Source organism: Myotis nattereri, assembly GCF_964212035.1.
Source record: "Myotis nattereri genome assembly, chromosome: 7".
Lineage (NCBI taxonomy): Eukaryota > Metazoa > Chordata > Mammalia > Chiroptera > Vespertilionidae > Myotis > Myotis nattereri.
This window is the reverse complement of record NC_138082.1, coordinates 2,456,254-2,477,101: the sequence shown is the minus strand read 5'-3', so window position 1 is coordinate 2,477,101 and position 20,848 is coordinate 2,456,254. Positions and strand designations below refer to the sequence as shown.

The 20,848-nt window shown below is 54.6% G+C and overlaps 1 protein-coding gene across 1 annotated transcript; it reads right to left on the bottom strand.

Moving 5' to 3' along the window:
- Positions 1–490: 490 nt before the first annotated feature.
- Positions 491–20,313, bottom strand: WDR75 (WD repeat domain 75). The gene is made up of 21 exons (XM_081096122.1): positions 20,207–20,313; positions 16,688–16,817; positions 14,562–14,627; positions 13,718–13,808; positions 12,608–12,732; positions 12,178–12,248; positions 11,738–11,860; positions 11,210–11,298; positions 10,117–10,275; positions 9,340–9,399; positions 9,138–9,253; positions 8,381–8,556; positions 6,930–7,087; positions 6,133–6,313; positions 5,373–5,467; positions 4,591–4,686; positions 3,974–4,143; positions 3,623–3,682; positions 1,577–1,723; positions 1,212–1,303; positions 491–824 (listed from the first exon to the last, which is right to left on the bottom strand). The coding sequence occupies exons 1-21, from the start codon at positions 20,293–20,295 to the stop codon at positions 611–613; spliced, it is 2,508 nt and encodes an 835-aa protein (XP_080952248.1). The 5' UTR covers positions 20,296–20,313; the 3' UTR covers positions 491–610.
- Between the last annotated feature and the right edge of the window lie 535 nt (positions 20,314–20,848).

The window sequence follows — 20,848 nt, the reverse complement described above, 5'->3', positions numbered from 1 at the left end:
GCGGCTCAGTGACGGTTCTATAGTTTGGCTGTAATGCTGATGTGTGCCTGGGAGGGGGTGAGCTCAGGATTTACCCAGCTGCCTCCTTGTGTTACTTTTACTCTAGTAGTTTTTATAGAAGTGCATCAGAGAACCGGAAACTTCCAGATGCTAAGTGGTTAACACAGCAGCTTCACTCCTTCCACAGAATGCAGAGGACAGTTCTGGTGGGAAGCAGCTGACCTGGGTAAAGGAGGTGAGGTTCTTGGGCTCAGTATAAGCAGACCTCGTGTTGCTGCCTCCAGATGCTGGTGTTTTCTGTTTTTAAATACATTTCTATCGATGTCAGAGAGGAAGGGAGAGGGAGAAAGAGACAGAAACATCAATGATGGGTGAGAATCATGGATGGGCTGCCTCCTGCAGGCCCCCTACTGGGGATCAAGCCCACAACCCAGGCATGTGCCCTCGACGGGAATGGAACCAGGGACCTTCAGTCCAAAAAGCATATGATCAGTTATTTAAAAAAGAAATCCTGTAAACATTTATTTTAAAAGCAGAAACAACATTAACTTAGGTGTTTTTGGAACATCAACATACAACAGAAAAAGTGCAAGAGCGCCCCCTGCAGGGCCTAAGGGGCAGCCACCCAGCTGTAGTCCACTCTCCTGAGCTTGCGCAGCTCCTTCTCTTCGCACTTGGACCGCTGTGACAGCTGCTGCAGGAGGTCCTCTCCCGCGTCCGTGTGGCCTGCAAGCTGGGCCTTCTCAGTGGCATCATCTTCTTCCTCTGAGCTGTCACTTTCTTTTTCTTCTTCCATATCCACATCATCAGGCATTTCTTCAGCACTTTCACAATAACAGAATAAAACAAACTTACTATTTACATATGTCTGCAAAAAAATAACTCTAAGATATCTATGTAAAGATAGAATCACAGAGACAAAGTAAATGAAAAATCTTGTGTGCAGTTTAAAAATTATAGGCTATCATAAAAGAGCAGGTGAATTTACAAAAAGTGTAATTTTGAATTACATATCAAGTCCTTAAAACCTACCCAAAAGGCCTCTTTTCTAACACTTAGAAATTTTCAATGTGTTTTACCCACTTGACTTTGTAACCCTATGTCACGTGAAGTCTAAAGCAGAGAGAAATCCATGGAAGGGCATCCTAAGATGGGGTAACCGGCACCCCTGCCCCCCACAGCAGGGCACCCCCACACCCCGCAGCGCCTACCTCCTGGCCTCCGTGGCCAGCAGCAGGGAATTCACGAACATGGAGCACAGGAAGGCGGCCGAGGGCAGCACGTGGGCGGGGGTGTGAAGCAGCTGCAGGGACAGAAAACAGGGTTTCACCTAAAGAGTCGACACCAAACCAAACACAACAGGTTTTCCCCAGCAAAAACCAGGCCAGAGCGAAACTGTGCCTCCCTTCCCACCTTCATGCAAACGACGCCTCCCCTCACCCAAGAGTCTGAAGTCCCACGCCTGTGCCATCTGCACTGTTTGTATCAAGCTGCACAGCACAGGAGTAGCTGACAGGCCGCCTGTGGCAGGCCCGTGCACACAAAGTCTAGCTCCAGGGCGGAGGGCACCACTCACCTCGCTGATGGCAGGGACGTTCTCCGTCAGGGGCAGCTGCACCAGCTCGCTCTCCGAGGCGCCGTCCGCCTGCTCCCCCCGCTGCTGCCTGTGCCTCCCCAGGATGAAGTAGAACGGGGTGGTCGGCAGGCTCTCTTCTGCCAGCAGCTGGGAGGGCGAAGACGAGGGCAGTTACTCCGGCAGCTCAGCCAGAAGGGCGAGAAGGCAGGCCAGGGCGGGAGACCTTCAGAAAGACCCAGCCTGTCTCTCATGTCACTGCAAAGCAACCGAGGCCCCGCAGCCACTGACTGTGAGGCAAGCTGCCCGGGGACACTTAGATGGCAGAGAAAGACCCACTTCTCACTGCCGCCCCCAGGGCCACAGAGACGCAGCGAAGGCAGACCCAGCGCTGGGTGGAAGGTGTCGGGGAAGCAGGCGGCCGGCGGAGGGGAAGTGACGGACAGGCCCGAGAAAGCAGAGCTCCAGGCCGTGGTCGCCAACGGGTGGCCCGTGGACCCTGGTGGTCCGTGAGGTTCGGAAGGTAGGCGGCCACGGCTCTACGCTGCCTGTGGGGAGCCGAGAGCACCCCGTTTACACTGCAGAGGCCTGCAGAGGCTCAGGAAGCGGTACCCACAGACACAGACACGGGGTCTCTGTGAAGGGCTAGAAACCCTGATGGAATGGACGATGCGAGAAAGAGAAAAAGGTCATCAGCTGATAAAAACGAGGACGTCTCCCAGAAAACAGGAGACATAAGAGGAATATTCGCGCAGCCAGTCTAAAAGGCCAACACCTAAGTAACAGGAGTTCTAGAAAGCAAACACAGAAATGAGGGCACAGGAGTGACTGGTTTTTCCTTAGTTGTCTGATTAAAACCCGTCAGGAAGCCCGTTTCCTGAGGAAAAGCCATCTTTCATGAAGGCTGATTTGCACCCCCTAACAAGGCAAGCAGTACCCCACTCCCCTTCCTTAGTCCTCCCTCATATGCTCATCACTTGGAATAGTGCTTATGAACCTATGTCATGCTCGTGTTTGCTGTCTGCATCTTCCTGTTAAATGTAAACACCCAGGCTTAGATCTGCTCGCTGACAGATCTCAAACATCTGTAGGTGATCAAGTGGCTGAATGAATTCAGTGAGTCAATGGTCTGGGCTTCTAGTGACAGTGGAAACTATAATGAAAGAGGAGCAGACTGTCAGAGTTCTAAGAAAATGGCTTTCAACTCAGAGTTCTATGCCCAGCCAACCAATCAGGCGGGAGCAAGGAAAACTTTCCGACATAGAAGGTCTTCCATTGACCTCCCAGGCCCCAAGGACGTGCTGCACCAGCGCCGGGGCGTGGCGAAGCCGGGGACCACGGGCTCTGACAGCAGAGGCGAGGAGGCCCTGGTGCGGGCGGAGGCCGCCTCAGCTTACAGAGCAAGCAGCCAGGTGGAAGCCGTCAGAAGGCTCAGCACTGTTTCTTCAAGACCCGAAAGGGGACGTAGAATGTGTCTGGAAATACTGAGATGACTTGGAAACTGGGATAGAGTTTGGAGCGAATTAGGTGAGAAGTAAACAGAAAACTAGGCAAATAAAGGAAGTAGGTAATCATTAACGCCAGAGAAAAGAAGTTGGTTACAAAGGAAAACAACCTATTGCTCCATGGCTGGCCGAGGAATTGTGTTCAGCGGGTTGTCATCATGAATACTGACCTGAACAATTTTTAGATTTGTTTCCTGGGAAACTGGGAGGGAGGAGGGGTATATGAGGATGTGTACGTGTGGGGGGGTGGGGGGGTGGGGGGGTGGAAAGAGCTACAACTTCCATTTCAACAGCTCAGTCACCGGTAAACCCAGAGTTAGCAACGCACAAGTCTCGGGGACGGCTCGCCTCTGCGCCCCGAGCACCCAGCACGGACTCCACACCGACTGCATGCCAGGAACAATGTGCCTCCGGAGGCAGCGCTGTGAGGAGGGTTTAATCCGCTTCAGGGCCAGGGGAGGCCTGGCTTCGCGAGGCTGCGTTCTAACGAGAAGCCATCTGTGCAGGGAAGCCATGCCGCTGCACGTGAGCGGCCACCACATACCTGCTTGCTTGTTGGTGTGAGTTTCTCTTCTGGAGACTTCGAGCTGAATGTCAATAAGCTCTGCAGAGAGAGATCAGTTAACGCCGGGAGAGAGGACTGTGGAGAGCGCATCCAAGTGAGACGTTAACGGGGCAGTGAGGCCAGCTGTTCGTGCTGAGCCATGGCCCTCCACCCAAGAGCCCGAGGGGCGGTCACGGAGGCGGGCTCGGCACAGAGAAGACTGCTGCCTGGACACACGGGACACCTTCCCCAGGAGCAATCCCCCCACAGGACCGGGCGCCTGTCGCGGCCGATCATCCCTCCCCGCAGCACAGCAGCCGAGCCACGAGGGAGCCTTCGGAGGACGGTTACCTGCGACGCCGTCAGGAAGTAGAACTGGGACCGGTTCAGCCACTGCAGTGCCTCCGAGGTGAACGCGTCAGGGACGTCTCGAGGCACAAACACTCCCCACCTGACTTCCTCGCTGCAGATGCTCCTCTGAACATACAGCGGCCTCGGCTCACTCGGCTTGAACACGAACACTAGAGGGAAAGACAGACAACACGCTTCGCAAGGGCCAGCTCTGGCCTCGGGCTGGCGCCACCCTCGCCAATAACCATCACGGCTGCTTTAAGCTCTGATCCTGCAAACACCTCCTGGACGCCTGTGTGTCCAGAGGTAGGAGCGAGGCCACGGTGACCAGGAGGAAGGACCCAGCTCCGGAGCCCAGAGCCGAGCAGAGGACAGGCAGTGAGCCCAGGCGGGCTGCCTGCAGGACAGCGGGGGTGCTGGGGCGCGAGGCTGCATGACATGCCAGGACACGCACGATGCCCAAAGCGCTCGGCGCTGGGACAGGGACTCAAGGAAGGGCAGGGCCTCGGGCTCAGAGGCTTCAGACCTCTGACTGGCAGGCAAGTGTGACCCACTTGTATTTCAGCCGTTAGGAGAGAACTTACAGACCCTCCTGTGCCAGCGTGACCTGTACTCACAGTCCGAACCCCCCGAGGACCGAGAGATGGCGGCCACGTTCTCTGAGCGCGGGTCCGGCTCCATCACTGTGATGTTCAGTTTTGTGCTCCACTCCACTGGGGAGAAACGAAAAGCGATTCACTTCTATTGACAGAAGCGCTTCAAAGCCTGTCGTTCAAAGCGGGCACTCTTCCTCTTTGCTGGGACAGCCATCCCACTGTCCCAGGAGGAGGGAGTCGCGCTTCCGAAAGCGCCGGCAGACCACGGACAGGTGTGGAAGCTGCAGAGGCCGGAGGCAGGACAAAGCCCTCCTTCCACACACCATGCAATGCTCCCCTTCCCTGCAGCTACTGAACCTGGGCAAAACGTTAGCCAGAGACACTGCAGAGAAGTGCTACCACACCCAGCCACTGCTAAGCACCCGCCATGCCTTTCCGACATGGATTCCCACAAGTAAAACCCACTAAGTGCACCTCTGCCAGGAGGTGTGGCAGGCGTTCAGACGGCAAGCGGCCGGGACACTGCGGGTGACATGCATATGGAGGAGCGGGGACAGGGCTCCAACTAGAGGGTGGAGCACAAGGGGCAGCAGGCCAGTCGCTGCAGGCATTGCCAGAGGGCGGCAGCTGCCTCTTCACGACCACAGGCCGCTTATCCATGACCCTGCCTGCGGCAGCCTGGGCTCCGCCTTTCAGAACGTCCCGTTCAGAAAATCACATCGGCTCTGGGTCAAGACATGAGGCTACAACCCAGAAGCCCTAGCGGCCGGGGCTCCTGCCCGTCCGGAGGGAAGCTGTCTTACGTGCACAGCTCAGCAGGTTCCAGCAGCACAGGGTCCCGTTCTCAGTGGCTCCAAGGAGGTACTTCGAGCACGTCAGCCTCCCGAAGCAGAGGTGCCTGAGGACCACACGAGCGAGTCAGTCCAGCCCTGGGCACGTCCGCTCAGCTGGGCCCAGAGACCACGCTTTGCTCATCATCATCTTGCAGAAGCAGGGACGAAGCAGCACAAAAGGAAGGCTGCTTGGGCGTGCTGCTGCTTTAGAGAAACAGGTCTGATGATCAGTTCTTTTCCCTACCGTGCTGCGTGGCATCACACACAGGAAGTGCGCGAAGCGTACAGACGTTAATAAAACCCCTTTTGTGCTCATTCACCTACAGAGGCGTTTGCCCTGTGAACCCTGAAGGAAGTTTCACAAAGTGAATTCAGAATCGGACGCATTGGGAACTGGGAGCCATGTCCTCGCCGTCTGCCGCTCGTCCCCCGCGCTGTCCCCCGACGTGGGGGGACCCCGAGGCTCAGGCACAGCTGCTTATGAGGCAGCACGACATGACGCGGTGGTGACAGAGAAAAGAATCTGCAGGCCTGGAAGGAGACGTCACTCCTGGTTCCAGAAATGGTGACTCCTGCACCTGGTTCACCTGCAGAGAAGGCCTGGCTTCCCGCCCTCAGCTCAGCTGCTGCCCACGGCCTCTCCGAGGCATGCGTTATTCTAGAGCTCATGTACAAGGACTTGTTTAAATGTTAGAAAAAGGTACTTCACATTCCCCCATTATTCACCTACCGTACGTGCCCAGCTCGCTGACAGAACGTGCACCTGAGCTCCCAGGTCTCGGACTCCCATATGGTCACCGTCTCCTCGAAGCTGACTGCCAGCAGCGAGCCGTCTTCAGAGAAGCAGCAGTTGGTTGCCTGGTACTTGTGGTAACTGCCCACGAAGTCACAGGTCCAGCCCACAGCCTCTCCTGTGGAAACACGGACCACGGTTCAGACACGGCACAAAGGCTGAGCCACGTGTGGGAGGTTACACAGCAGGACCCCTGCTCCCTAGTCCTGCCAGACCTGAGGCCCTGAACCTAACTGTCCCCTATACCTGGGCTCCTGAGCATTAAAGAGAAAAAAACCAACATGATACAGAAAAATGTTAGTTACATGCAAACAAGTGGTTAGAATAAGATGGAACTTGGAGGCATTGTAGAAAATAGGTCTACCTTTCATCTAGCGCCAATATTCCACCTTTGTGTGGAAATTACCGAAAAATCGAATCGGTACAGCAGTCTGGCAGGGCTAGTGAGGAGGCTGCAAGCAAGGGCTGAGCTGCAGCTCATGCTCGTCCCACAGACCTCGACCGCCCCCTGGTGGGGCTGTGGGAGGCTGCACACCCGAGCCCTTCCTGGCCTCTTGCAAATGGGAACCGAACAGCCAGCACTGAGCAGCCCAGTGTGCCATTAAAACTATGGGCTCAGAGGAAAGGCACGTCATAGTGTGAACTCTTACATCGTTTAAGTGCCCTGCCTGCCAGAGGGTGCAGCTCAGAGATACATCTATCAATTCTTAGGCTCGCCTGCGTGAGCCACTTACTGTAGATGTCAGAGTCGTCTGCTAAGACCCACACTTTGAAGCGGCCGTCTCTGCTGGCCGTGACCAAGGTGGGGCTTTCGGACTTCTCCGCGTTGCAGAAGCACAGGGCGGTGATTCGGTCCTCGTGGGGCATGCTAACCTTTGTGTTGAGAACAAACCTGGAAGGAAGGAGACGCCACGTCATCCTCACACCAGGACGACACACCCTCGCCTGGGGTCTCACACAGGAAACGGCCTGCAGCCCGCCGGCCGCGAGTTTGACATGCTTGTACCCTACAACAGCATCTCTGGAAGGGCCAAGGACAGTGACGGCGAACCTATGAACTCATTTTTTTGGTTGATTTTTCTTTGTTAAATGGCATTTAAATATATAAAATAAATATCAAAAATATACATCTTTGTTTTACTATGGTTGCAAATATCAAAAAATTTCTATATGTGACACGGCACGAGAGTTAAGTTAGGGTTTTTCAAAATGCTGACACGCCGAGCTCAAAAGGTTCGCCATCACTGGCCTACAATGACAAACAGCTGCCTGCCATCTCTCAGCCGCGACACGCAGTCCTGACACCACCTCTGTCCTGAGCAGCGTCCACAATGCAGAGGTGATGGGGCACCGGGTCCCCTTAATGGTACAACGTGAGTATAAACAGGGGTCACCAAACATGATCCCCGAAAGCCGCCTGCACTAGCCCACAGTGCCTCCCGAGCTACTTCTGAGAATAAGCAAATGGCGGAATGATTATGAAAGACTCCACTGTGGCAAGAAAACTACCTACTCCCACTGCCCTGTCAGCATTTATCATCTGTGACCACCAAACCACCTTCCGCCTGTTCCCGGAGCGGTGACGGGAAGAGGGGCCGTGCCGGCCCTGGGCTGTGAAGGACATCCGGCAGGATGGCGCTGTGCTCTGGAAAAAGCTCCGGTTCCCAGGGGGTGACTGGGGCCTGCTCCCTCCCCTGGGGATATGGACACCAGGCTTATCCCCCGTGTTCTGGGGGCGCAAAAGCAGAAGCCTCGCCCTGGCCCCCAGGAAGGACTTGATAAGGGCTGGATGGCCCTGGCGAGAAACTGGCGGGCTCCTTACCCGGTCAGCACACACACACTGCACCCCGCCGCCTACACCGCCATGCACCCCAGGCAGCGCGATGAAGGAGCAACGAGCTGACGTTCAGATTCTAATCCTGGATTTGCCTGGAATTAGGACTCAGGTCCTGGGGGTGTCACTTCCCCATGTTTTCTCATTTACGCTGTGAGATGACTGATGACCTGGGGGACGCCGTGCTTTCTCAGAGCAGAAAGCTTAACGGCTCTATCAGAAGCATGCCTCCCCATTACTCTAAACCTAAAACTAATCGGAATACAGCATCTTAAAGACCAAGAAGTAAAACCACAAGAGAGAAAACAACATGTTTCTACTTTGAAATTCTAGGCTACAAAGTGGCATTACCCTTGTGTTTTCTTATTGTACGTCCACAGCTTCATTTGTAATTCCAGCTCCCCTTCCTTTTCTTGACGCTGCTCTACGGTGGCGAGCCAGGCACCGAAGCAGCCGAACGCAGCCTTTGTCAGCTCAATTTGGACCAGACCGTAGTCGTTGATGAATTCTTGCTGCACAATGTCTAGCTGATGGGTTAAAAATATCCAAAATGCTTACTAATATAAATACGTGCATGTTAGAGCACTCAAGGATGATTTTTAAAAGTGAAAAAAGATAGAACTGCTGTGAGTAGCCCAGCATTTTATTCCCTGTTGTTTCTCTCACCCATTTCCTGGTCTGTTTACTACACGGGCGAAGTGCCTGCTATCTCCAGGATCTCAGTAGAAATGTGGTAGTAAAAAGACCAGGAAGTTTCCTTTCACTGAGGTCTGACAGGTGAGAGGAGAGAGAGAAGGCGCCACAGCTCCTTGGGCAGAATCTGTGAAGGGTCCCGTGGGGAACAGGGAGGCGGGCCGCTGATGCATTTAGGGGGTCCCAGGAGGCCTCCCACTAGTCTGCAGTGTGCCATGGCTGCTCCATCACAGGAGGTACAGACGTGTGTGCAGCTAATTAGTCTGAAAACACGACCACAGACAGAGCGGCTGCAGCAGCAGCAGCCATGGCCACCAGGACCAGCTGCAGGCTGCTGAGCACGTGTGGTGGCCAGGGCCCTGCGGGGCTGCAGAGCTGCACTAGCTTTAAGGCAGGGAATGGACCAGAGTCTTACGTTGTATAACTGCTTATCACTCTGGAGAGAATAGAACTGCAAGTGGCCAGGCTTCCCATTCAAAACCAACGCTTTAGTCCGTGGATCAATCATCAAGCCAGTCAAGATACTGCTGTCTGCAAGAAGAGTGACACACAGCAGCTGAAGCCAGACAGACGCCCACCTCGCACGGACACCCCCACCCACCCCGCGCCGGCAGTACCTCTCACCAGGCCTTGGATCACCGCGGAGGCCTCCAGGTTCCGGTGAATGATGGTGATCTCTGTGGGCACAAAACACTTCACCATGAACAGGTCAGAGCCTCCAGTTAGAAAAAAACCAACTGGACTTACGTGATTCAGAATTATCAGAATATAAGACAACCGAGTAAGTTGTCTTTAAGTGTCACATGGGTGCGTTTTAAGTGTTAATTTGGGAAGTCGTATGCCCCGAAAGAGAGCGTTCCCTCTTAGGTGGTCCCTGCTTGCTCAGGACTGTACGTTCAGGGTGCCCGCTGGAGGGCAAGGAAGGCGGCGGCTCTGGGCTCTCCATCTGGCATGGGAACAGAACGAGCGCAGGTTCTGGAGGAAGCAGAGCCCTCCATTTCTGCCAGAGCAGCCCTCGCCCTGGACACAGCCATCTCTTCCGGAAGCGCACGTGCCTAGGCCAGCACCAAGGCCCACCTCAGAGCCCTTCCTCCACATCCCCACCCCGTTCATTCCACACGAAAGGCTCTGAAATCAAGTGGCACAACAAAGACCAAACACACTGAGCCCACAGCTGGCAACCACTCTGAAAATACTGGATGGTGGTGGCCTCTCGGGCGGAAGGGGGCGCCAGAAAGAGGAAGAGTGGAAGGAAGAAATGCTCCTTAAAGGTGAGGCTGCTGGGCACCAGCCTGAGGTCTTCCATCTGCCCCTCCTTGCAGGCGGCAGGCAGCTGAGGCACCGCACCAACGGCACGCATGCGGGCGGGCGGGCGGGCGGGCGGGCGGACGTACTGTTGTCAGAGTGGGAGGTGCAGAGCAGGTCCCCCGCCGGCGAGACGGAGATGTGCTCAATGGTGGCCCCCAGGCGTGGCAGGAACTCCTTGGTCTTCTCGGCCGCGTCGCGCCACTCCACCAGGACCGACTCCCGGCCGCCGCTCAGCAGGCTGCCGCCTTCTCCCGCACGCCGGCCAGGGCGGTGTTTGGAGAGGGAAACAGAAAGAGAAGCAGACCCAGCATTTAATTTTTCCGGCCATGTTAGAGAAGCGAACTAGTTTTTCAGAATATGGAACGCTTCACGAGTTTGCCCGTCATCCTGGCACAGGGGCCGTGCCACTCTCTGCACGTTCCAATTGTAGTCTGTGCTGCCGACGCGAGCACTGACTGTCTTTGTAAATGTGCACACCAGCGCCTTCCTCTTTTAATCTCTTAAAATCAAGATTCAAGGTCACGATTCAGGGACTTTCCTTCCCACTGGCATCAGCTTAGCTTGCTGCTGACCAGGCTCCTCCTCTGATAACAAGGACAACGGAAAGAAACAAGCACCCTTTAGGCCTGACGGCTTCTCTAGGAAGAAATAAACCCATTTTCACTCTTCCGGTAACAGAAGAAGAGAATGTGCCCAATCTGTGCACAAGCACAGCCCTGCACCAAACAAGCACATGGGGAAGCAACTCCAGGCCAATCTCACGACAGGCGAGGCTCCCAACCAAAACACGAGGACCGAGCGGAACCCGAGGATTCACTGCAGAGGAACGTGCGGTGGTTTCAACACTTGACAAATAAGTCAACTTCATCCACCCGCTTCCGGAGGACAGAAAACCACAGGTGCAGATGCTCACAAGGGACAGGCCCCTACATCGGGAGGCAGGCACTCAGCAACGTGGACCCGACGGGCCTTTAATTTCCATCCAGGGTCCCAGAGAGTCGACAGCAAACTCGTTAGGGGGTAACACACTGACACTTCCTCTGGGGCTGGGAACACCGTTCCCACTTTGATTCAACATGATCTCATCCTAAGATAAGAAAGGCTTCTAAACACAGAGAATTAAAGTACTTGATTCACATGCTTCAAAAGTTCAGCTTCAACTACTAAACGGGCACTTACCCGTCGCTGAAAAAGCCAGGTCCATAACCAGGTCATGGTGCCAATGCAGACATGTGTATGTGTACTTCTTCTCATCATCAAAACCCCTCCTATTGGAGAAAGACCAGGATTTTTAATGTCACCAAAGGTGTATGTTAAATGTTGCACAAACTAATAGATCACGGTATCAAGCTTATGGTCCTCATGTCCAAAAAGCACACTGAGTCCATTTCCGTTTCTGACCGAGTCACTGCTAGGAGCAGCAGGCCTTCCTGGGTCCTGCTAGCAGATACCCCTCCTGTCACTGTCACTCTTTCCTTTTTACTGAACGGCAGACAAAGACGTTCTCTTCAGTAGTGACTACAGCACTCCCTCTCCCTAAAGCAGTGAGTGTGTGCACTGAGGAGTGTGCACAGAAGCACAGACGGGGGGGGCGGGGGTCCCCACACAGCGGGCCCAGTGCTGCCCCCTCCCCCCTCAGGCCAACACAAGCAGCACAGAAACCAGCGCCCTCCCCTCCCCTCCCCTCCCCTCCCCTCGCCGCCTGACCAGAGGCGGATCTTGCCGTCCTTGTGGCCCGTCGCTATGCAGTCTTCCTTCGGGTGACACACTACACATGTGAAGTTGTTCTTTGCGTGTTTCCTATTTCCCGACGACGACGACAAAGTAAACCTAAGAGAAAACAACATTTTCTTGATTATTCAAGTCTCTTGGTAAGTAGCTAATTAAGTAAAAGGGATTTCTCGCCCTTATCAGCCCAAACGGGAGGCTCTCAGAACTGACTGCAGGACCTTAAAGTCCTTTTAGTGATTTTGGTTTTGTTTTTTGCCCGGGCAAAGCTGGCTCCCATTTCTTGTTGAAGCTACGTGTTAGCTTCAGATCTGCACGGGCCTAAGAAATGACCGCTGAGGCCGCTGGCTAATGTCTGAAGATGCCAGGGCCCTCACTCTACTGCACACGAGACAAGTGCTGTCAAAAGGAATGCTCACCTTGACGTGGCTTTCTTTTTGAAGAAATAAACAGACAAGTAGAAGTCCCGCACGGCAGCGACGTATTCTCCCTGGTGTCAAAGAGAAGATAACATGCCCAAACAGTCAGCACTCGAGGAAGAAATATTCTTGTCACAAAAGTCAATGTTGTAACAATAACCTTTTCCTGCAGAAATACAGTGCAGATGCCAAAACCCTGATTATGTTTTGGACAATTAGTGTTACAAGAGCAATAACACAGAATATATACGAGATGGTCCTACAAACCTATCCCATAAACACACGCTCCAGATGACACAGACCTCTTAGTTACTAACAGAAACACTGTAGCTCGAGGCAGCATGAACCCCTGTAACGTAAGATGTTGAGAAGACAGACGGCAGGAAAGAGAGTTCAGGTACGAAAGAGAAACCAACGGAAGAAAGCTGACCTGGCTCCCGAAGGCGACGCACTTGGGCGAGGGGCTGATGTAGTCCAGCACCAGGCAGGGCTCCTCGGCCTCGGCGTCCTGGCGGGGCGAGCGGGGCAGCCGCACGGAGACCAGCTGAAACACATCTAGCACAGGAGCGGGCCACTCGCCAGCGCCCGGCAGCGGCGGACCGCGCTCCCCGCTCCGAGTCATTCGCCGCCAAGGGAGTCCTCTAGGCCCTCGTGACAAAGTGCACTTCACAGCTGGATTCTTTGGATCTTGTATTTTTAGTTCCTTGGGGTGGTTCCCATGTGCAGCCGTGGTAGGACCACGGGCCTCACTGACAGAGAGAGCTGTTCCAGCTGCGGGCACCAACCCTCCCCGCCGAGGGGTCAGGGGCGAGCATGAAGAGTGGCTGCCAAACACGAGTGGGCAGGACCACCTGGGAACTTACTGACACGCAGATTCCTAGGCCAAACCTCAGACCCAGGGGATCTGCTAATTGTCAGGGAGACGAGGCATCTGAACTGGTTGTAAGCACGTGGACAGACATTAAGAATCCACACGTTTACATACAAAACAGAACCTAAATACTGAAGACTGTTATCTTTAAAGCAGCCATTTGAGAAGGCAACTTAATTGTTTTAGAATGCTGCCATTTCCAGAACATTTTTGGAATATCCTTTAGAGATGACTACATATGGAAAACTAAACTGACTGGCTTTTTTTGTTTTTTAATGTGGCATTTTGATAGATAAAATGCATATTCACTAACAGACTTGGCACCAAATGAATTTTAGCTTAAAAAAATCTAGCTGTCACAGCTTTGACTATTCTCTGGTTATTTGGAAGTCCATCATATATTAACAACTGGCAAATCTGTCCCTTCCTCCCCCGCCCACCCCACCAAAAACCCGCTAAAACAAAGCAAAAACACACAGAACTGTGGCAAGGACTCCCTCAGCTAACGAGCCGTGAGCCCATCGGCTGCCGGCCGTGCCCCTCAGAGCTGTCTGCATCCGAGTTCTGAACACACAGTCCTTTACAACACGCTGCACCGGCCTTCCTGCACCGGAGAAACTCCCAGAGGGAAGCGCCCGTGTCGAGCGAAGCACGTTACGTGTACCGTACCTGGCTTTTCCTTCTTTATCGCAACAAAGACAGCATCCTCAGCACGCGCATGAGTGTAGAGGGCGTGAAGCTTCTGCCCCACGGTGAAAGTCTGGAAGATCAAAGGCCACGTTGTTCCGCCTTTCCACCTATCCGACCCCCCCCCCCAACATCAGTTCCACGAAGGGCAGGGATCTGTCCCTTTTGCTCACTCATGTATCCCCCACATCAGAAGAGTGCCTGGCACATAGAAGACAACGCATAGTTATCAAACAACCTTCCACATTACACCTATAGAGCCTGCCATTCCTTTTTGATGGCTGCATAGTATTCTATTGAATGAGTTATCAATATTAACTGACATCAAGGTCACAGTCAATTTCTTCTTTCTACCATAACAGTGCTTTAAGGATGACATGTACCTGCACTGTTTTCATGAAGCGATGCCTAAAGGGGAGATTGCTGGAGCAAAGGTATTCATTTTCAGTTTGGTTCTCATGGCTGTGTTCAAAAGCATGTTTCTCTACACTTTTCCTACCGTTAGGCTTTTTTCAGTCTTTAACTTAGCGTGACTGGTGGGAAAATGCTGGCACACTTTTACGTTTAAATTTACATTTCTTTTAGTTACCAACGAGGTTAAGCACATCTTCAAGTTTATTGCATATCTTTAGTAAATATTATCTTCATTTTATTGCTCATTTTTTGTTAAAGTTTAAAGTTTTTATAGAGTCAAATTTGCTTTGTGGTATATGACTTTCACGACTGGTTTGGGAATGCCATCTGGCCTTACAGAAGGGAGTAATAGATCATTAAATTATTTCGCCATTCCTTTCACATAATAAAAATGGACGATCAATCCACATACCTTTATCAAAATGCCATCTAGATAGTCCCACAGTTTAATTGTGCCATCAAAGGAACAAGAATACAGCTAAAAGGGTAAACACAGTAAAAAACAGATTAAAAAAAAGAACTCCATTAAGATAGCAAATGAATTAAATGCTAACACAGAAGGCATTTTGTCCACTAATCCGTTATTTGTCTTAGAGAAGTGGAGTCATTTATTTGTGTTGTTTTTGCAAAATTTCTATTGTTTGTGACCATCTTGTCACAGCTTTGGGGGAAGCAGACCCATCAACTGAGTGTGTGAGTAAAATGGGGGAAGGGTCACCCTCCGTCTGGGAGGGGTTGACGTGAAAGCGCTCAGGGGCTGTGCTGCCTCCTGTGTGTCGCAAACTGTCATCTGTGCGGCAGGAAGGCAGTGCCTCCGGGACGACCTCAGGGTCCTGCTTCCTATCACACCCTTGCCCCTCGGGGACCCTCGCTCCATCAGGGACCCACGTGCCCAGCGGGGACCCTTGCTCTGCAGCACCAGGAGGCCTGGGCGGCACCTGCTCTCATTCTGTCCCACTGGACACGGGGTGTTTTTGCTGCTGTTATTGTGAAAACATTTTGCTTATAATGTTGATAAAGAATGGTAGATATTTTTGAAAGTGGCAATTTTAAGATTTCTACCAATGAGGACATGGAATTGGAGAATAGGAATAAAAAATGATGAAGAAAATATTTTCTATTCAACTAAAATATTTATATTAAGTTAAAAATACACATTGCGACTACATATAACCTTAGACTCATGAACATGGATTAGTAAAATATGATAAGGCAAACACACAATCACCGCTAAAACAATGGTCAATGCAAAAACTGCGACTCCAGTCCACAGAACCTCCGGCACAACCCCCCTCACCGAACCTGCTGGTAAAACTGTCCTCCTCCAATTTTATTAACCTGAGGTTCCGAGAAACAGATCTTTTATGCACTGTGTAGTTTTTCATGTTGCTATGGAACGTAGTAATGCAGCCTTCACAAATTCCAATTTTAATAACAGGATATTCCTGCTACAAAAACCCAACGCTACAGATGACAGCAGCGTGTCTTCTCACACCCTCAGGACAGCAGGAGGCAAGGCCTGCCCCGCGGAAAAGCCACCCCGACTTTCAAGAGCAGCTCATTGGGTTTCGGTTCCTGTGACAACGCAGTGGATGACAATGCAAGTCCCTTCACTTTTATTTCGGGGGGCGGGGGGGGGGAGAAAGAAACATGGGGTCACTGGGCTGCCTCCTGCGGGCACCTGGGCCACAGCGAGGTGTGTGCTGACCGGAAGCGAATCTGCTGCCATCCGGGGCAGGGGAGGCCAGGGCCGCAGGCCCATTTAAAACCAGTCACTCCCAGGTGGCTGTGACCCACCCAGAGGACGGGACCTGGTCAAAAACGAGAGCGAGACAAGCATCTGCACCTGAGGCACCGCTCTGGTGGCTCGGCTGGGGCTTAGGAGCTGCATTAAAGCGACAGCTTTTATTCTCCGATTCTGAGAAGAGCTGCTTTGTGGAGGGCGACGGAGGCCCAGTCTGTCCTAACGTGAACTGACAGACCCCCTGACTGAGGAGCCCTTCTTGTCCAGATGCTGGCCTCCAGGAGGTGGCTCTGCATCAACACTACGAAGCCGCATCTCTGAGATCTACACAACCAATCCCTTAGGCAGCATTTAAAACGTGTGTTCCGGAAACAAGAGTTCAGAGGTCAAACGGGTTCGAGAAACGCAAGTCCTGGCTGCCCCTTCCGGATGTGGGCAGTCACCAGGCAGGTAGGGGACCCGAGAAGACTTACAGTCAGGAAACTCAGTGTGTGCCAGCCCCGAGGGTCAGGCTCAGACGCCAAGAGCCCTCACTCAAGTCCCAGCTATTGGCCTCTCAGTAACAGTGATTGTGCAGCTGCGGGCGGTGACCCTACTTTAATAATGATCAATAAAATGCATATTCTTGGGTGAGGGGGAACAAAAAAGCTTAAAAAAGTGAAACTATCTTGAATCAGAAAATCCACATGGTTCTTTTCCTGATTGTAACCTGGACAGATTGCCTGTCAAATTCAATTCCAATATTTTGGCAACAATAAGCCAATGAAAAGACGCAATCACGAACGGTTCGCCACCTGGAGGTGGTTGTGGGGGTTGAGCTGGATGCCCGTCACCAGGTTTCGGTGCCCCTGCAGCACGTGCACACACTCCTCCGTGGCTGTGCTGTACACCTTGACGAAGTCTCCAGACACACAGAAGAGGTACCTGCAACGAGAGGAAAAGGAGTTGCACACCCTCTATGGAGAGTCAGACTCTTTACTGTCCATGTTCCTTTCAGACAATAGTTTAAGGCAGAGGCTGCTAAACTGTTAATATGGTGAGAGTTGGGACACTTGTTTAACTATTTCCATAACAGATATAAGCACAGGCCAAAGGGCGGGACTTTCAGTTGGTGCTGAAAGTACTTGCTTACATGTATGTCCCTCCCCCGCTTACCTGCCCATCAGACCCTACAGGGCAGAGGCATTATTCTCTCTGTTTCCCAATGTCCGATCCAGTTTGTTGAACAGACCTTGCCTGAACCTCAGAGGCCTTATAAAGTAACTGGGTAAAATGAACCAGTTAATAATTATTACAAAGAAGAGGAACTACTCTAATGCCGGTCGGGGTCACACCCATGTCATCGGTTCTGAGCCACTTGGTTTCCATGCTCCCCTCTGAGAGCAGGCGGCATCTTCTAAGCATTCCCTGAGACCAGTGCAGGCAAAGGCACGCTTGGCCCGCAGAGCGAACACTCCATGAACGCTGCCGTGGCCAGGAGGCAGTCACCGCGCGGCTGTGAGCAGCTGTCCACGAGATCAAGCAACCTGAGCACCAAGCTCTGGGCACAGCCTCCCAGCGGCTGGTGCGCCTCTCCGCTCCCAAGCACCCCCTCCGGCCTGGACATCTCAGACGTCCTGTCCCCAGGTGTGCCCTTCAATGTGCCTTCCATACTCACATCAGACGCACCTTGTGAACGTGCCCACAGCACTTCCTTAGAGAAAACTAAACTGAATCTTCCAATGCTTTCCCGCCACCTGCAGGGCAGGACCCACACTCCTGAGGCCTTTGGGGTTTGACCGGGTCTGGAACCCCTTCTTCACTTGACCTGTCAGTGGTTCACAACTCCAACAGCCTTCTCCCCGCGGAGACAGACCCCCTGGAACCAGCAGACGGGTCCCCTAGGCAGTGTGTCCTGGAGATGGGGGTCGTTTGTCTAGAAAACTCCCCGCGATAACACTGAAATGCGTCCCCAGAGGAAGGCTTCCCGTGCTGCGACCCTCAGCAACAACAGTGGCTGGACCGCCTGCATGCACCCCAAAGGCAACGACCTGGTCCTCTACCTGCCTGCATGCACCCCAAAGGCAACGACCTGGTCCTCTACCTGCCTGCATGCACCCCAAAGGATACGACCCGGTCCTCTAACCGCCTGCATGCACCCCAAAGGAGATGACCCGGTCTTCTAACCGCCTGCATGCACCCCAAAGGAGATGACCCGGTCTTCTAACCGCCTGCATGCACCCCAAAGGAGACGACCTGGTCCTCTAACCGCCTGCATGCACCCCAAAGGCAACGACTCGGTCCTCTAACCGCCTGCATGCACCCCAAAGGAGATGACCCGGTCTTCTAACCGCCTGCATGCACCCCAAAGGAGACGACCTGGTCCTCTAACCGCCTGCATGCACTCCAAAGGCAATGACCTGGTCCTTTAACCACCTGCATGCACCCCAAAGGCAATGACCTGGTCCTCTAACTGCCTGCATGCACCCCAAAGGAGCCCCAGCTCTGCCCGTCCTGTGGTCTCTGCACAGCGCCTTCGTTCTGCTCCCGCTGGACGATTGGTGCAGGGCCTTTCCACACAGCCCCCCTCCCCTCCCCCCTGGTCAGCAGCAGTCCCTGTGCTTCCAGCGACAGGATGGAGCCCGGCTCCCTCACCGCACCCACCCCAGGGCACGATGGCAGACTTCCTCTCACACAGGGAGACCCCGGGAGGAGCCGTGTGCTTACTGACTCTAAACAACAGACACACGGTGCGGCAGACAAGTGCAACCTGAAGAAGTCAAACACCTCGGGTTTGAAGCCAGCTTGACCATGTCCTGGCTGAAAGATGCTGGAGAATTCACTTAACATGCCCCCCCCCACCCCCCAACTCATCGTCACCGCCTGTAAAAGGCACACAACACTGTCCTGTTCCCAGGAGGATTCCATGAGGTCAGTGCGGGCGAAGGCGGGCTTAGCCACAGAGCACCCCCCCCCCCCCTGCCCGTCAGTGGTTCTCAACCTCGGCTGCACACGAGAATCACCCGGGAATCTTTGTAAAATCCTGATTTCTGGGCCTCCTCCTCCAGAAATTGTTTCTTTGTTATGGGTGGGCCCACAACATTAGTAACAGAATTTCTGGAGGAGGAGGCCCAGACATCAGGATTTTACAAAGATTCCCGGGTGATTCTCATGTGCAGCCGAGGCTGAGAACCGCTGCCGTAAGTGCTACCGTGCCCTAAGGATGACACCGGCGCCTGCAGACACCTGTGAACACCCCCCACGGAGCCTGCCTGTCACGCGGGACTCGGTCACCCCCGAGGATGAGGAGCAGAAGCGGATGTTCCTCAGCAGGAGCCTGGGTTCGAGAGGCTCTGCAGGGAGTGGGAGTGAGGGCTGGGCAAGAAACGAAGCGCAACAAGGAATTAACTCAGGCGGCACCTGCGGAGCCGGCACCTGCAGAGAGGGCACCTGCAGAGACGGTACCTGCAGAGAGGGCACCTGCAGAGACGGTACCTGCAGAGCTGGTACCTGCAGAGATGGTACCTGCAGAGACGGCACCTGCAGAGACGGCACCTGCAGAGACGGTACCTGCAGAGCCGGGGCACACACCCACCCCAGGGCGACGGGCACACGGGCCACGCCGGGGAACACGAGTGGCTGAGCCCAGAGGAGCGAGCCGGGCCTGGGCCGGCAGAAGGGCGACCACGAAGGCAGCCTGCGATCGGAGCCGGCGGGAGACGGGCCTTGGGGGCGGGGGGCCGGGTCACAGCGGCGGCGGCACCGGTCTCCTCCCAGGTAAAGGCTCCCCGAGGGGAGCACGGACGGCACCGTTACATCAAGAACCGCGCCGGGGCACACGAAGGGACCCGCTCGGAACCGGGCCAGGGCCAGGCCGACGCCCGCTGTCACTCCGGACGCCAGGGCCACTTTCCCCCAAGCGGCCGGGGGCGCCCTTCTCCTCCGCGGGCCGGCAGCACCGAGGGACCTGCCCCGGGGAGGCTCCGAATCCCACTCGGCCCCCGCCGTCCGCCCCGGCCGCTCTCCCGCTGCCCAGAGCCGCGCCTACCGGCACACGTGGGCCCGCCCCCCGCGCCCTTCTCTGCCCGCGCGGGGGGTCATCGGGGGCGGGCAGCGCGCCCCAGCCCGCGGTGGCCGGGACTGAGGGTGTCTCGCTCCTGTCACCCGACCCGGGCACCAGCGCCCCCAGCCCGCACCCCCCGCGCGCCCTGGGGTCCGGCACGCGGCCCTCACCTGGACCCCCACCAGCCGCCGGCGAGCCAGGGCGCCTGACAGTCCCGCCCCCGCCCCGGGACGCACACGCGCGGCCCCCGACGCAGCGCACGGCCCCGTACTTCGAATCCGCGGAGAACACCGCCCTCCTGAAGTTGAGCTCACTGCCGCCGCAGCGGACCACGCGGACCGCCTGCTCCTCCTCCACCATCTTCGCGCGGACGCCGCAGCTCCCGCCGCCGGCCCCGCCCCCGACTTCCTCTCCCAGGCCAGGCGGTGGTGCGCACGCGCACAGGCGCTGCGCAGGGCTCCTCTAGGACCGCATCTCGATGGTCGGACGCCGCGCCGGGGCCGCCCCCGCGAACTTGGCCGACCCTCTCCGCCTCCACTGCCTTCGCGCAGGCGCAGGAGCTCCCGGCGGCGGCCCTGTCCCGCCTCTTTTCCGGGGGCCGGGCGGTGGGGCGCACGCGCACAGGCGCCGCGCAGGGCTCCTCTAGGCTGGCGTCTCGATAGCAGGACGCCGCGCCCGCGCCGCCATCTTTCGTGTGGCAACGTCAGGTTAGAACTCGTGGGGAAATGACAGACACAGCGAGCAAGCGTTTCTATTGGGTATCTTTGAACTCGGTTTTTTTATACTTTATTTTTTAATCTTTAAAAATGTTATTATTTTATTTTTAATCTTTATTGTTGAAATTGTTACATTTGTCCCCTTTTCTCCCATTCACCCTTCCAACCCCCACCCCCCGCCCCAGGCCTGTACCCCC

What these genes read in the sequence shown, in the direction of transcription:
- WDR75 (XM_081096122.1), bottom strand. Translation starts at nt 20,295, where the DNA reads ATGGTGGAGGAGGAGCAGGCGGTCCGCGTGGTCCGCTGCGGCGGCAGT. An exon ending in GCGTCGCCTTCGGGAGCCAG is followed by an intron (nt 12,249 to 12,607) that starts GTCAGCTTTCTT and finishes CTTTGACACCAG; the next exon opens with GGAGAATACGTCGCTGCCGT. An exon ending in TCACACCAACAAGCAAGCAG is followed by an intron (nt 1,724 to 3,622) that starts GTATGTGGTGGC and finishes TCGCCCTCCCAG; the next exon opens with CTGCTGGCAGAAGAGAGCCT.